The sequence below is a fragment of the Mobula hypostoma genome, chromosome X2 (genome assembly GCF_963921235.1).
Source record: "Mobula hypostoma chromosome X2, sMobHyp1.1, whole genome shotgun sequence".
Classification (NCBI taxonomy): Eukaryota; Metazoa; Chordata; class Chondrichthyes; order Myliobatiformes; family Myliobatidae; genus Mobula; species Mobula hypostoma.
In genome coordinates, this window is record NC_086129.1 from 41,000,604 (window position 1) to 41,014,666 (window position 14,063).

The window sequence follows — 14,063 nt, forward strand, 5'->3', positions numbered from 1 at the left end:
GGATGGTTGTCTTTTCTCATAATGGGTGTTTTCTTGTCCCAGATCTGTGGGTTCACAAAATGATTTTTTGCCTCTGTGTAAAATTGTGTTTCTTGGCAGAGAGTTAGTATAATCATGCAGCACATTTTTGCAATGAAAGCCAAGCATTTATGGAATTGCAAGGGATTTGTACAGATTAGCTATAGTATAAATCAAAATAGTTACTGGGTTCCTGACAGAGATTTGTAAAAGATGCAGATGTGGGAAGTGGATTGAAGGTGGTTGTGGCATTTCATTGCGCCAGAGGGAGATTTTTTCTGCGTTCAGCTTGTGATGTCCCTTCTTTAGGAGAGATGGATACGAGAGCATAAAGTAAGCTTTACCCTATATGCATGCAGTGGCCACTTTTTTTAAGTATGCCTGCTTGTTAATGCATATATCTAATCAGCCAGTCATGTGGCAGCATTAAATCCTACACACATGGTCAAAAGGTTCAGTTGTTGTTCAGACCAAACATCAGAATAGGGAAGAAATGTGATCTAAGTGACTTTGACCATGGAATGATTGTTGTTGCCAGACGGGTGGTTTAAGTATCTCAGAAACTGCTGATCCCCTGTGATTTTCACATACAACAGTCTTTAGGGTTTACAGAGAATGGTGTGAAAAACAAAAACCATCCCGTGAGCAGCAGTTCTGTGGGTGAAATGCCTTGTTAATGAGAAACGTCAGAGGAGAATGGCCAGACAAGTTAAAGCTGACAGGAAGGTGACAGTAACTCAAACAACCATGTGTTACAACAGTGGTGTGCAGAAGGGCATCTCCGAATGCACAGCAAGTCGAACCTTGAATTGGATGGGCTAGAACAGCACGGACATTTTAATGTATTTATTTATTTAGTGATACAGCAATGGAGTAGGCCTTTCCAGGCCTCTGAGCCCCAGTAACCCCCAACAACCCAATTAACCCTAACCTAATTATGGGACAATTTACAAAGACCAATTAACCTACCCAGTACATCTTTGGACTGTGGGAGGAAGCTGGACCCTCCGCGGGAAACCCATGCAATCCACGAGGAGGACGTACTGACTCTTTACAGATGGTACCGGAATTGAACTCTGAACTCCAACCTCCAGAACGCCCCAATCTGTAATAGCGTGGTGCCCATACATACGCTCAGTGGCCACTTCATTAGGTATAGGGGGTATCTGATAAATTATATTTTATTTGCTTTGATAAAATATAGAGGGAGCTTTTTACATTGTGACCTGTCCATGCAGTTGTCTGCCCTGGGACTCTATGAGGGATCGTGGAGGGAGTTCTACTCTTCCTCTGACCCATGCTTGAAATACCAAGAGAGTGTTTGATAAGACTGTGTGCAGGGAGATTTATATCATAACTGGAATTACTGTACTTGCTCCAAGAATGTTGACTGAGAGAGTGTAAAAAGACTTTGACATTTTATCAGCAGAAAAACTTAAACTGTGGATTCCCTGTGAGGGTGAACAGACTGGGCTTTTTTTTATGCTGAAGTTATTCCATTCCAGGCCCAACATACACTTTTATTTCAGGAATACCATAATTTTGTTCCAAGCCAGCAATTTTCGGAACAAGGAACGTTAACTCTGACGATAATCCTTCACCATCAGCAGAGAGCCACTGCTATTGGAAAGCCTGATCTGTGCTCCAAAGGTTTTCTCTGACACTGTAATCTCTGGTGTTACACGTGGCAGAAGATGCTATTTGCTTCACATGGGTCTTCATACTCTGATTTCATCACTGCAAAGTAATATTGATCTGTCAAGTCCTAAATGTCAGCTCAGATGCAGAGATTGGCTGTTAACAGGCTAGGAGGAAGTTGTCTCGGTCAGTTGACATGCTGAGTCACAGTGCTGAACTGATGCAGATAGAAGAGTCACTGACATAATGTTCTGATGGTATCAATCCTAAGTGTAGTAGTCCATAATGTCAAAAACTTCAGCATACCATGGTGGGATAGGCCTCTAGATCCTACCAATATCTTGTATATTAGGTGATGTTGATGCAGAATCAATTCACACCATACCAATTGATTGTAATATGATGATTTTTAGCAATGACACAAAAATTCAAATACTGACGGTCATTCCTGAGCTGTGCAGTGTCTTTTGGTGAGTGTTCAGATTGTTATGGAGATCTTTTTCAACCCCTCATTCCAAATGAGTCTGATTTTGGAAATAGACTGCCCTTTAATCAGTTCGGGATTCTTAACCATTTCAGGCCATTTGAAGCCACAGGGTCCAGATTACATCAACAACACCTGATACATCATTGCAGTGAGCTATTGTGATAATTATTACATTACAGGTTTGTGAGTTCTAACCTAAGGTATGGATTCAGAGTTCCAATAAACAAGGATTCCAAGCTTTAGCCTCCCCCAAATGGTCTCAAACTTCAGTGAACAATGCAGAGAGAGCCCGAGTTCAAGCTAGCCAGAAGTTGATACTAAAGGCTTACTACACAAGGGTTTTGTGACAGATTTTACTCCTGCTTAAATAATGTCTCTAATTTACTGTGGACTAACTATTTCTAGATGTGTAACTGTTTGATATACTGACCACGTCTGGTTTTGCTCTACTCTTCTGCATGCGTTGTCTGCTGCACGGTGTCGTAGATTAGAGAAAATAGAGGTGACATACAGTAACTGCAACCTTGCTTCCTCTGCACCCTCTCCCATCCTTCTCTTCAGAAGCAACATTATCGATATGACTGCATGTTCATCCGCACCTAACAGTGCACAAATGCGCGTGCCCATGAGCTAACCACCTCGTGAGGCACCTCATTTCTCAGCTTATCCACATAAATTTGTTCATAACGTTTATGTATTAAGTTAACCGATTGTAATGACATCTTTCTGCTATTATTCCTAATCTGGTGGCATGGCCAGAGGAAGATGGATGAGATTTCATCGTATACAGCTCAGAAGGGGAAGAGGCACCCTTTTGTGCCTTGTCAGGGAAATCAATGTCACAAGTTGCTTGCTTTAAATTAATTAACAACAGAAGTGGCCTGAGATTCTTTCCAAAGTGGATGGATTTCTTAAACATTCATAAAGCTTCTTTCCCAAAACTGGTAGGATGAAGGGGGTCAAACTAATGCCATTTACTCTGTCCCTAATAAATGAAGCACAAAGTCTACCGAGGTGGAGATCAGGGAAACCGCATTTCAACAGGGCAACCTAAAGTTCCTTATCACTCCTTTGGCACAGAGTGGGATTTAAGGTGCTAATGGATGGGAGAGAAGAAGGCATCCATTCTTCCCAACACTGTGAAGAAGAAACACATAGGGCAACAATGGCATGATCATGATCCAATCAATGTGGGTAAAAAGTGGTGAATTTAGACATTTCTTGAACAAATTAGCCAACTTCCTTTATCAGTGACAAGAGCCATTCTCTGACCTCAACCCATGATAACCATTAAGAAATAAGGTCAAGCCAAACACAGCCGACTCAGTGCTTCTTTGAAATGGCTCCATCAGCAGTGCTTGTAGAGAGGATGTTTTATGCATTCAACTTATTACTGCATGGATGCAGTACGTATGCCTACAAGTACACCTTACATAGCCCATACTGGTCCGAAGTGGGGTTCTTCATGGATGGCTAAAGTTGGAACAACTGTGTAGTGCAGTAGTTGGGAGAGTCTCATTTTCAAATATTTTGGTGCAAAATGGAATAAGGTCTTGCCAATATTGGTGGGTTTCTGACAGCAATAATAACAGAATCCCTTTAGAGCAGGGACTACCAACCTGGGGTCCACGGATCCCTTAGTTAATAGTATGGGTCCATGGCATAAAAAGGTTAAGAACCCCTGCTTTAGAGTATCACACACAAAATGCTGGAGAAACTCAGCATGTCAGACAGTATCTGTGGAGGGGAATAGACAGTCAATGTTTCAGGCCAAGACCTTCCATCGGGACTCCCATCCATAAATGCTGCATGACTCGCTGAGTTCCTCCAGCATTTTATGTCAAGATTTCCATCATCTGCAGAGTCTCTCACGTCCCTTTTAGAGTATAACTTCCAAAAGATTGCCGCAGCTACTGTAAAGTTGGCATATCACAATTTTCAAGTCACTCAGGCTTGCAACAACAACTTCCATTTATGTAACGTCTTTCACATTGCATAGAAGCCCAAGATGCTTCACAAGAACCTAATAAAGCAGCTTTAATCTAAGCTACAAGACTGCAGCCAAGCCAAGAACAGACCAGTAATGTGGTCACCAGGATACAACACCACACCATATGAGTGAATAAAAGGGGTTTGGTTTTAATGAGGGATAAAGGGAAAGAAGGAAGCAGCAGCTGAGGGCATCAAAGAAGGGGTACAAAGACACAGAATTTGAGATTTGGAGTAATTCCAAGGTGTTGGAGGAGGTTACAGCTATTGGATGAGGGGAAATCATGAAGGATGAAGATAGATGGATGAAATGTTTAGAACTGAGCTGAGTGTGCAAGAGGCTTGAAATTGGAGTCTGACATGTCTCTCAATCCTAGTTGTTTTACAGTCCAAAGTCCCCGGCAACGGCAAGATTTCATTTCTGCCTCCATTTTTTGAAGCTATAACCCAGATGGAAGCCCAGCCCATGCTACACCCTGAGTGGTGCTCCTTAGTGTTGACTTTAATGGCCCAGAGATACCTTAGCTTGTGTAAGTTTGGGATTTGGAATAGGTATTTAACATGCATCTTCTAGATTATTAAGTCGTGTGAGTCAGATTGCCGTGCCAAGATTGGGAGGGAATAGGATGGAGTGAATCTTTCAGAAAGCTGGCAGAGGTAAGATCCAAACACCCTTTTTGTACTGTAAAGCTTCATAATTTTAGAGACAAGTCAACACAACTAAAATGATTTTTTTCATAGAGTCATACAGCATTTCCCTCTGGTTTCTTTCCTTGCCTCCTCTTACTGGGACACAATTCAATAGATTTATAGCTGGTTTTCTGGTGTCGAAGATAATCCTTTCAGCCACTTTAGTAAAAGACTGTAAAAATTTACCACCACCAGTCTACTGTACAGGCTGGTGTCAGGATGGGAGGGATTTTGAATGTTTACAGGCACCAGTAGACGATTATCTCATTTGTATAAGTGAAATTCCTTGCTTCTGCCCTTCCGTGGGATCTCTTGTGACCTGCCTGGTTAAAGTTACAATAAGAATTGGTAGAAATGTCCAGCATATTATTAGGATAATGATAGGATTCATGTAGGAAAGATGCTTGCGTTGTAAGAATTATATAAAATAATTACCAATTAATCTAATAATGATTTTGCCAAGAACATGTTGAAAATTGTCGCCACATAGAGAGGTTGAAAAGCATTGCACATATATATTAATGGCAGCTGCTTATGGGGATGTGTAGGGGAGGGACACACAGGCAGGGTGATTCAGATTTATTTATCACATGTACAGTACATCGAAACATACAGTGAAAATGCAGCATTTGCGTTAACAGCCAACACGCTCAAGGATGTGCTGGGGGCAGCCCACAAGCGTGGCTACACATTCCAGTGCCACATTGCATGTCCATAGTGATCTCACAGGCAGGGATAATGTAAGATGAGGGAGGGTGTTTGTGTGGAGCACTAACACCTCATAGGTGGCTAAGTGTCTACAGTCTGCTGCAGATTATATGCAGTGAGGGAGAGAATCCTAGGAAAGGCCAAGTCCGACCTTGAGATACTAGAAGCTTATGGTAATGTGTAACTGAACAATGATGGGGAGCAGTTGGATCATCTAGTCTGCCTTACCTACTTGATGGCTTCCTAACAGTAGGATCTCATAGTTGAAGTAAGGAATGAGGAAAAACATCCAAGCCAGGATGTGGGTTCCAGTGGGGGGGATTTGGAAAGGGTGGAGTTCCTCCTTGTGACCACCTTGAATATTGTGTTTTAGTGAGGTTTGGAATAGGACAGGAAGTCTTGAGCCAGTGAAGTGAATGGATCCAGTTTAGCTGCAACTTTCAGCAAAGAAATTAGAGTGGATTGTATTCATTGAAGCATCAAAGAATTTAGAGATGGAAACAAAAGTGGCTTGAATCAGATATCAAAATGAGCCAGACTGGGTTGCGGCAAAATTTGATAAATAGGAATGAAAATTTGTAAATTATTCCTGTCTAAGAATATAAGAATGTCTTATCAACTGAAAGACATATCCAAGTAGACATGAAATCACACTGAGCTACTTCATTTGAAATACTTCTATGTTGATATTACACTATGAAGTTTAGTAACAAACTTGTTCATGTGATTGAATGAAATCCTCCCTATCTTATTCAGAAATTGTATTCAAATGCATTGAATAAAGAACCATGAGCCTCGATAATGCTTCATTATCGTGCTAGTTCCCAAGCAATTCACACAATGGCTTGGTGCACTGACTGGCTACGTCGTCACCATTTGTTACTGACATCACACCTCACAATACATGCAACCAAGAGACAATAGAATCTTTACAAAGTTTATGAATATGGAAGTTGGGTAAATTTCATTACAATTGGGTAACGATTTGAAAAGCAATATTTGAAGTGCTATGGAGAAGCAGATAGGGAGTGAGACTTAATTGAGAGATGCTGCAAAGCATAGGTATGATGGGCTGAATAGCCTCCTCCTCCCTTGCAAGACTCTTGCTCCCAAAACTGAAGAAAGCTCTAAAGATTAAAACTCAATTTGGCTTCTGTTCTCAGGCCTCTTCCTTAAACTTGCCCCCAAACCTCTTCCAACCTCACTCATCATTCCAACCTTCTATGGCTATATCACTGTTCTAATCTTTAGGCTTCTGCATGGCGTGGATTTGAGAAGTGTGTTTTTTTTTTCTCTTTTTTTTGTTTTTGTTTTCAAATTCAGGAAAGGGTAAAGCTTGATGCAGAGAAAAAAGAAGTAGAGAGACTGCAATCGCATTGCCATGAGTTGAAGAGCCAGCTTGATAACTGCCCTGAATCAATGAGGGAGCAGTTACAGGAACACCTCAGAAGGGTCAGTTTTTTCTTACCTCATTGGCTTCCCCTCTCTGTGGATCGTGTGACCTCTCTGTCCCTGCACACTGACTGATTCCAGGTACTAATGTCACTGTAAAGAGCCAATTAGGAGTCCTGGAATCAGCACTGTTTAGTAAGGTATTTGCAGTAGTCCCTACAAAATATAAGATTCAGGAAGCTTGCAATGCATGATCAGATATGTGTTGTATATTGGTTTTGGTTTTGTTCTTTATGTTTGATTCCATTGCACTTTACTAAATTTAATGAAATATTTTCATCTTCTGCTTTTTAAAACACAATTAACATTTCCTTTAACAATGTGCAGCACGCATTGATACTTGGCAGTCTTTGGAGGTCATGTTGAAGCTTTAGATGCCTTGATCCCAATATCCTGATAGATTTTGAGGGTGTCAGGCAATATCGTGTGATTGAACTCTTTGCATCCTATGCCGCTTTTAAACAAGTTACGTCCAAGTATGTTGGGAGGTTATTCCAGTAGGAAATGTGCTTTGTATCGCCCCTGCCTGCCGGTAGTGATGGGCCTCTCGTGGCTTGTCTTAGGAGGCAGAAGCTCTGGAATCCGAAGCCAAACTGTTCGAGGACTTGGAGTTTCAGCAGCTGGAGAAGGAGAGCCGCCTGGAGGAGGAGCGGGAGACAGTTAGTCAGCAGCTGCAACAGGATAAGACTGAGTACCAGCGCAGCACCAAGCGGAGAAAGGTACGAGCACAGCTCCCTGCTCCCTAACCATGTCAAATGTGCCAGCAACCTCCCTTGAGCTTGCTGCATGTTAAGGCTTTTTTAAGTGTAGTTGCTGTTGGAAGTAGGATGAAACATGGTGGATATTCTGCACAGCAGGATCCTACAAACTGTGCTATTTATAATGCTGATGATTGGTATTGTTTGTGACAAATGGAAGCCCCCGAACAACTTAAAAACATGGCCATGGTTTTACTTACATTCAGTGGAAAAGGGATCCCGGGACCCCTGTTTGGCATCTCACCCAACAGCACAACTCTTTCTTGGGTAATGGTTTGGATCAGTCCAGATCTCTTGCTAAAACGTGTCATCTCTGCTCCACAGGACAAGGTCTCTGCCCTCGAGAACCAAGCCAATCAAATCCGTTATCAGGCAATTCAGGAGTGTGAGAGACTGAACAGGGAAAAAAATGCAATGATACAAATGCTTCAGAAGGTAACGATACCCACACTGCCAGAAATCTTTTGAAGAAAGTCTTTTGACTCTGAGTTATTTCCCATGTCTTTTCTCTTGAGGTGATATCAAAGTTAGATAGTCAAATCATAAGGATAACTTGCCTAGTCTAGACATATATTTCCTTGTGGATAATGAATCTAGTGATAATTTCATCAACACATAGGGTAAGTGAAGAGAAAATAAATCAGCTACCCAGAGCAAGTATTCAGATTTGAACCAGTTGAGGGGTGGCATTTGGAAGCAATCTTCATACAAATGTTATTGGAGCCCTCTTTCTCTAAAAGCTGCTGAGTCAGTGGCAGTGATGAGTGTAAGAGATGAGTCATCAGGGTGGGGTTCAATGAAAAACTTGATTTGATTTTCATCAAAGCAAAGGATAATGGAACAAGATAGTTGGATGGAATTGAGATATAGGTAACCTAAGAAATGAGTGAATGGTAGAAAAACCTTACAATTTTAACTTACACCTTTTAATATTCTGCTAAATGTATCTCATCCCCTCAATTAGCAAGAACACAAGCAGAACAAAAAAATTACGAAGCCCATTATAGTACACCATGGTCATAGTGTTTCTATACTGAGGTAACAATTAGGGTTGCGCAGGTTGGTTGAAAAGCTTAATGGTTGAAGGGAAGTAGCTGTTCTTGAACTCAGTAGTGAGGGACTTCAGGCTTCAGGGACTTTATTGTACAAGAGATCCATTCAGGAGTCTTATAACAACAGGATAGAAGCGGTTCTTGAGCCTGGTGGTATGTGGGCTCAATCTTCTATCTGATGGAAGGAGGCAGAGACTGAGGTGGGAGGGGGTCTTGGTAAAGGCTGATTTTCCAAGGGCTCAATGATAAGAGCAGGGGGTGTAAAACCTATTAGATAGCTGTACCAATAGGCTTTCACAGGCCTAATGGGCTCTTTCAGCTTTGTATTTTGCTGAGGTGATACCAGCCTCCTGGAATGGGACCAGGGCTAGAAAGGAAATGGGGATGAGGATGGCTGGGCCAGAGGACCTCAGTTTGTGCTTCTTTAAGAAGGACAGCCGTCAGCTGGAGAGGAGAGGGAGCTCTTGACGTCCTTCTAGCCTGTTGCTACAACCTAGGAGCAGAAACTCATCCCAGTGGTATAGCTCAGCCCTGGATTACCCACTGTAGTTCATAATGAAAATTTCCTTCTCATGTCACCTGCTTTCTATCTCAGAACATCATATGAATTCATCTAATTTCAATGATTTTACTAATTTGCCGAATATCTTCCTTTTTCAGGAAAAAGACAAACTGGCTAATCTAGAAAAACAATATTTCATGGTGACTGGTGGCAAAGCCTTCTCCAAAAGTTCTACAGCATTGAAAGAGGTAAAATAATCTATGTTACCATGGTTACTTTTTTATTGGCTCATGGACATTGGATACTTAGAGCATTTAAAGAGATTTATTATCAAATAAAGACATCTCAAGTGTTTGCACAAACAATAACAGTAGAGCAACTGTTCATACATAAGGCAATAGGGTTGATGCAACGCTACATAGGCTTGTTAACGAGCCAGATGCTTAGCCTTTTCAAACCTTCTCCAGTGAAAATTGCCCTGGTCAATCCATTTCAGTTAAAATTTATCATGAGTTACTTTCTCTCACAGGCCATCTCCCAATAGTTTTCCATCTTTATATGTCTGTTCATAAGGTGGTGAATCTGTGGAATTCATTGCTACAGATGGCTGTGGCAGCCAAGTCATTGGGTATATTTAAAGCCGAGGTTGATAGGGTGTCAAAGGTCATGGGGGAGATGGCAGAAAAATGGGGCTGAGGAAGATGATGCATCAGCCATGATAAAATGGTGGAGCAGACACAATGGGCCAAACTAGTTCTGCTCCTATATCTTATGGTCTTATAGGGAGAGAATCACTTGTAGTGGCTCCCCTTCCCATTGTGTAGGAAGGATCTATCCTTGTCCTCTCTCATTTTTCACCTACGAGCCGCCCTTCAGCAATATCGTCAAAAACCAGAGATCGTTGTCCCCCTATAGCCTGAGATAACCCAACTCCTCCAATTGCTTTGCCACTAGGCCCTTGACTCCATGCCACACCTTGGCATCCACCAGGGAATGAACCCAATTGTTCCTATTGGACCCAGGGGTACAGTCCACGTATCCATGCTATTACTAAGGTTCAATGTATCTCTGTAATATTTCCTTGTCTCAACTCATCTGCTGCTGAGGTTCTCATCCATGCCTTTCTTAATCTAGGCTTGAATATTCCAATATGTTCCTGTTCACCACCCTTTGTTTGATCCTCTAGAAGCTTGAAGTCATTCTATCTTCTGCTGTCCTTTTCCTAACCTGGACCATCCTAACCATTCTTCAATTCGACACACCCCACACTGTCACCAGTTTAAACAATGCCTTGACTTTAAAATGAACAACTTCCTTTCAAAGTCCTCCATGGTCTCACGGATGATCTTCTGTCCACCTTTGACAGCATGCTTCCAAGCTACTGGGACTCGAAGCTCTGGATTTCCCTCCTGAAATCTGTCTCGCTTTTTTCTTTAAGACACTAAATTCGACTTATCATATTGACCATCATTTGCCATCTGCCCCCAATATTTCCTTAGGTTTCTTAGTGCCAAATCTTGTGTGGGATATTTTTCTGTATCAAAGGTGCAACATGAATATGCTGCTATTGTGTCAGAGGTTCAGGATTTTGCTCCAACACACTACCTTGTGTGATCATCAAGCCCCAAGTTCTGACAGCTTTGAGTCCAAAGCAATGTTGGAGCAGGTGATATAAAAGTTCAAAGTAAATTTATTTTCAAAGTACATATACATCACCATATGCAACCCTGAGATTCATTTTCTTGTGGGCATTCACAGTAAATGCAAGAAATACAGTAGAATCAATGAGAGACCACATCCAACAGGATGGACAACAATCAGTGTGCAAAAGACAACAAAAAGAAAAGAAAAAAAATCATAAATAAATATCAGGCGCCACGGTAGGGCAGCGGTTAGCACAACGCTATTACACTTCAGGGCGTTGGAGTTCCAAGTTCAATGCCGACGTCCTCTGCAAGGAGTTAGTACGTCCTGCCTGTTGAATGAGTGGGTTTTCTCCACGTGCTCTGGTTTCCTCCCACATTCCAAAGACATACAGGTTAGGGTTAGTAAGTTGAGGGCATGCTATGTTGATGCCAGATGCATGGCGACATTTGTGGGCTGCCCCCTCATATCTTCAGGCTGTGTTAGCCATTGCATTGAATGGGTGAGAACTTTTGTTCACTCTCAAGCTAATGAAGTGCTCAAAGTCCTCATGTAGGATATTCTGAATTATGCTTGTTACACACATGCTTTGTTCATTCATCACAACACTGCTTCAACCTTTGCCCTTTGAACAGGAAGTCCTTCGTATCACAGAGCCTAGCGACTTATTAGAAGAGACTAAGTATCAGCATTGCTTACCAGGAAAAGCAACTTCTCTATCCCCCTCTCCTTCCACCCCATCGTACCCCAAGATACAGGAGGTAACAGCACTAACACTTACTGCATGCTCTGGGTTTGCTTTTAAAAAGAGTTTTCCCTTGTTCACTATGGTATTGTCACTTTGTTGAAGGCTTGCTGAGTAAAGTTAATGCAATGTGTCTGAACGTTGATTTCAAGGCCTGGAATCTCAATCATGGCTACTTTGGATTATTGCTCTGGCTTCATCTGTGCTCAGTGGTCTTTTCATTAGGGTACACCTGTTCACCTGCTCATTAATGCAGATATCTGATCAGCCAATTATGTGGCAGCAGCTCAATGCATAAAAGCGTGCAGACATGGTCAAGAGGTTCAGTTGTTCAGCCTAAACATCAGAATGGGGAAGAGGTGTGATCAAAGTAACTTTGACCGTGGAATGATTGTTGGTGCCAGATGGGGTGGTTTGAGTATCTCAGAAACTGCTGATCCCCTGGGATTTTCATGCACACCAGTCTCTAGAGTTTACAGGGAATGGTGCGATAAACGTAAACATTCAGTGAGCGTCAGTTCTGTGGGCGAAAACGTTAATCAGAAGGTCGGAGGAGAATGGCCAGACTGGTTCAAGCTGTCAGGAAGGTGACAGTAGCTGAAGTAACCACGTGTTACAACAGTGGTGTGCAGAAGAGCATCTCTAAACACACAACACATCGAACCTTGAAGTGGATGGGCTACAGCAGCAGAAGACCATGAACATAAACTCAGTGGCCACTTTATTAGGCACCGGATGTAACTAATAAAGTGGCCATTGGATCTTTTTCTGACAACACATCGAACTATCACTAGCGCCTCCATCCCTCCAACTCACCTCCAATGGGCACACACAAGAAAATGCTTGAACCAAATAACAATGCATACCTTTAAGTTAAAAGGTCTTGTTTGCTTTCAATGCATCCAAAATATCAACCTTTTTTTCTGAAAGTTTATCTGAGTACATCAGAACAACTCTGGTGCACTCAGCCACCTTGTGGAAGTTGGGTAAAGATTTTTTTTTGTGTGTGGTCTGGTTCTACTTTCTGCTCCATCAGGAAATGTGCTTGTGGGTGACCACATCCTGACAAACTTGACCCTCCCTACTCTGCCCAAATTTGGTGATCATTTAGTGCTCCTGTGTAGAGTTGTGCACAGATCAGCATTAATATGGGAACCTCATTGTAGCACAGCTCATAAGTTAGGAAATGAAAATGGATAATGTTCAGAATTGGAATCAGGGATATTTTGCACTGATGATTCAGAATTTTGTTAGGATAGTCTAGAATGAATTGGAGCTGTAACAAAGAAATTCACACAGCCCTCACAGTATGACTTTAGGAAAATACATTCATTATAGAACTGAGTAATAATTATGTTGTTAACGTGGGAATTATCTGAAAGACAAAGAAAAGTTAGTGCCCACAATTTATATATCAGACAGAGCCACAGTCCACAGAAGGAAGGATGTTTTTATGAATAATTTCATTAAGAACAAAGATGGCCATTCAGCCCATCCAACGAGTTCCAGCATTACATTGAATGTCAGCTGATCTGTGACTTAGAATCAGAATCAGGTTTATCAGCACTGGCATAGGTCATGAAATTTGTTGTTTTATGGCAGCAGCCCAGTACAATACAATAGATTAAAAACTTACTATAAGTCACAAAGAGAAATATAAAAAATAAATAGGTAGTGCATTCTCAGCTCTACTTTCCTACTTTTAATCTACATCTTTCAGCTCCTTTCCCAAGCAACATATATCCAAAAATATTACAACAATTTTTCAGACTCCTTTCTAATGGCATTGTTACTAGGTTATAACACGAATGGCATCATCCTTCAGCTGCAACCCAGATCTAGGGTTTGAAGTGAGCTACCCTGCTGTAAAGTGTTTCCCACTGGACCATCCACTCTCTTCACACACATCGCCAGCCAGGTGGTAATAGAGAGCAGGGATCCACGAGGTTCTTTGTAAAAATTCTTTCTGCCATTCTACTCCCACTTTTCAGACATGAAGTTTCCTCATTTGAGAGAGGAGATTTATAACACTACTCCTTGTGTTCAGATCCTGCTATGACTTTGCCCCTCCTATCTCGGTAGCCTCCTCATGCTCGGCGTCACTCTGAACTCAGTGGGCTTCTTTTTTTGTCTCGCACGACCCTGATTTCCTTTGCTCTCCCTTTAGGAGCCCTGCTTTCACTTGCTGGGGCACTTAACCTTTCCATTCTTCCTCCTTAAAATCTCCTTCTTCGAAGCTTTAGGTCACCTGAGCTGAACGGATTCTATAAAAGCAAGATGTTGTTGGAGGACTGGCAAGCATGAAATGATCACTTGTGTTGTGCATATTGACCACAATGGAACAAAACTCCAGACCTGTGTAATAATATAGACTGACTGT

General features: G+C 41.8%; 1 protein-coding gene across 14 annotated transcripts in view; it reads left to right on the plus strand.

Annotated features, from left to right (window-relative positions):
• Positions 1-14,063, plus strand: part of LOC134340769 (pleckstrin homology-like domain family B member 1) — a 412,363-nt gene that overhangs the window by 334,092 nt on the left and 64,208 nt on the right. For 8 of the 14 annotated variants that reach the window (XM_063038270.1, XM_063038256.1, XM_063038258.1 and 5 more), the window contains 5 exons: positions 6,854-6,982; positions 7,546-7,701; positions 8,065-8,175; positions 9,453-9,542; positions 11,574-11,699. In XM_063038270.1, coding sequence (XP_062894340.1) covers positions 6,854-6,982; positions 7,546-7,701; positions 8,065-8,175; positions 9,453-9,542; positions 11,574-11,699 — 612 coding nt within the window. The remainder of the gene's footprint in view (positions 1-6,853; positions 6,983-7,545; positions 7,702-8,064; positions 8,176-9,452; positions 9,543-11,573; positions 11,700-14,063) is intronic. The other 6 variants (XM_063038261.1, XM_063038262.1, XM_063038260.1 and 3 more) reach the window with 3 other exon arrangements.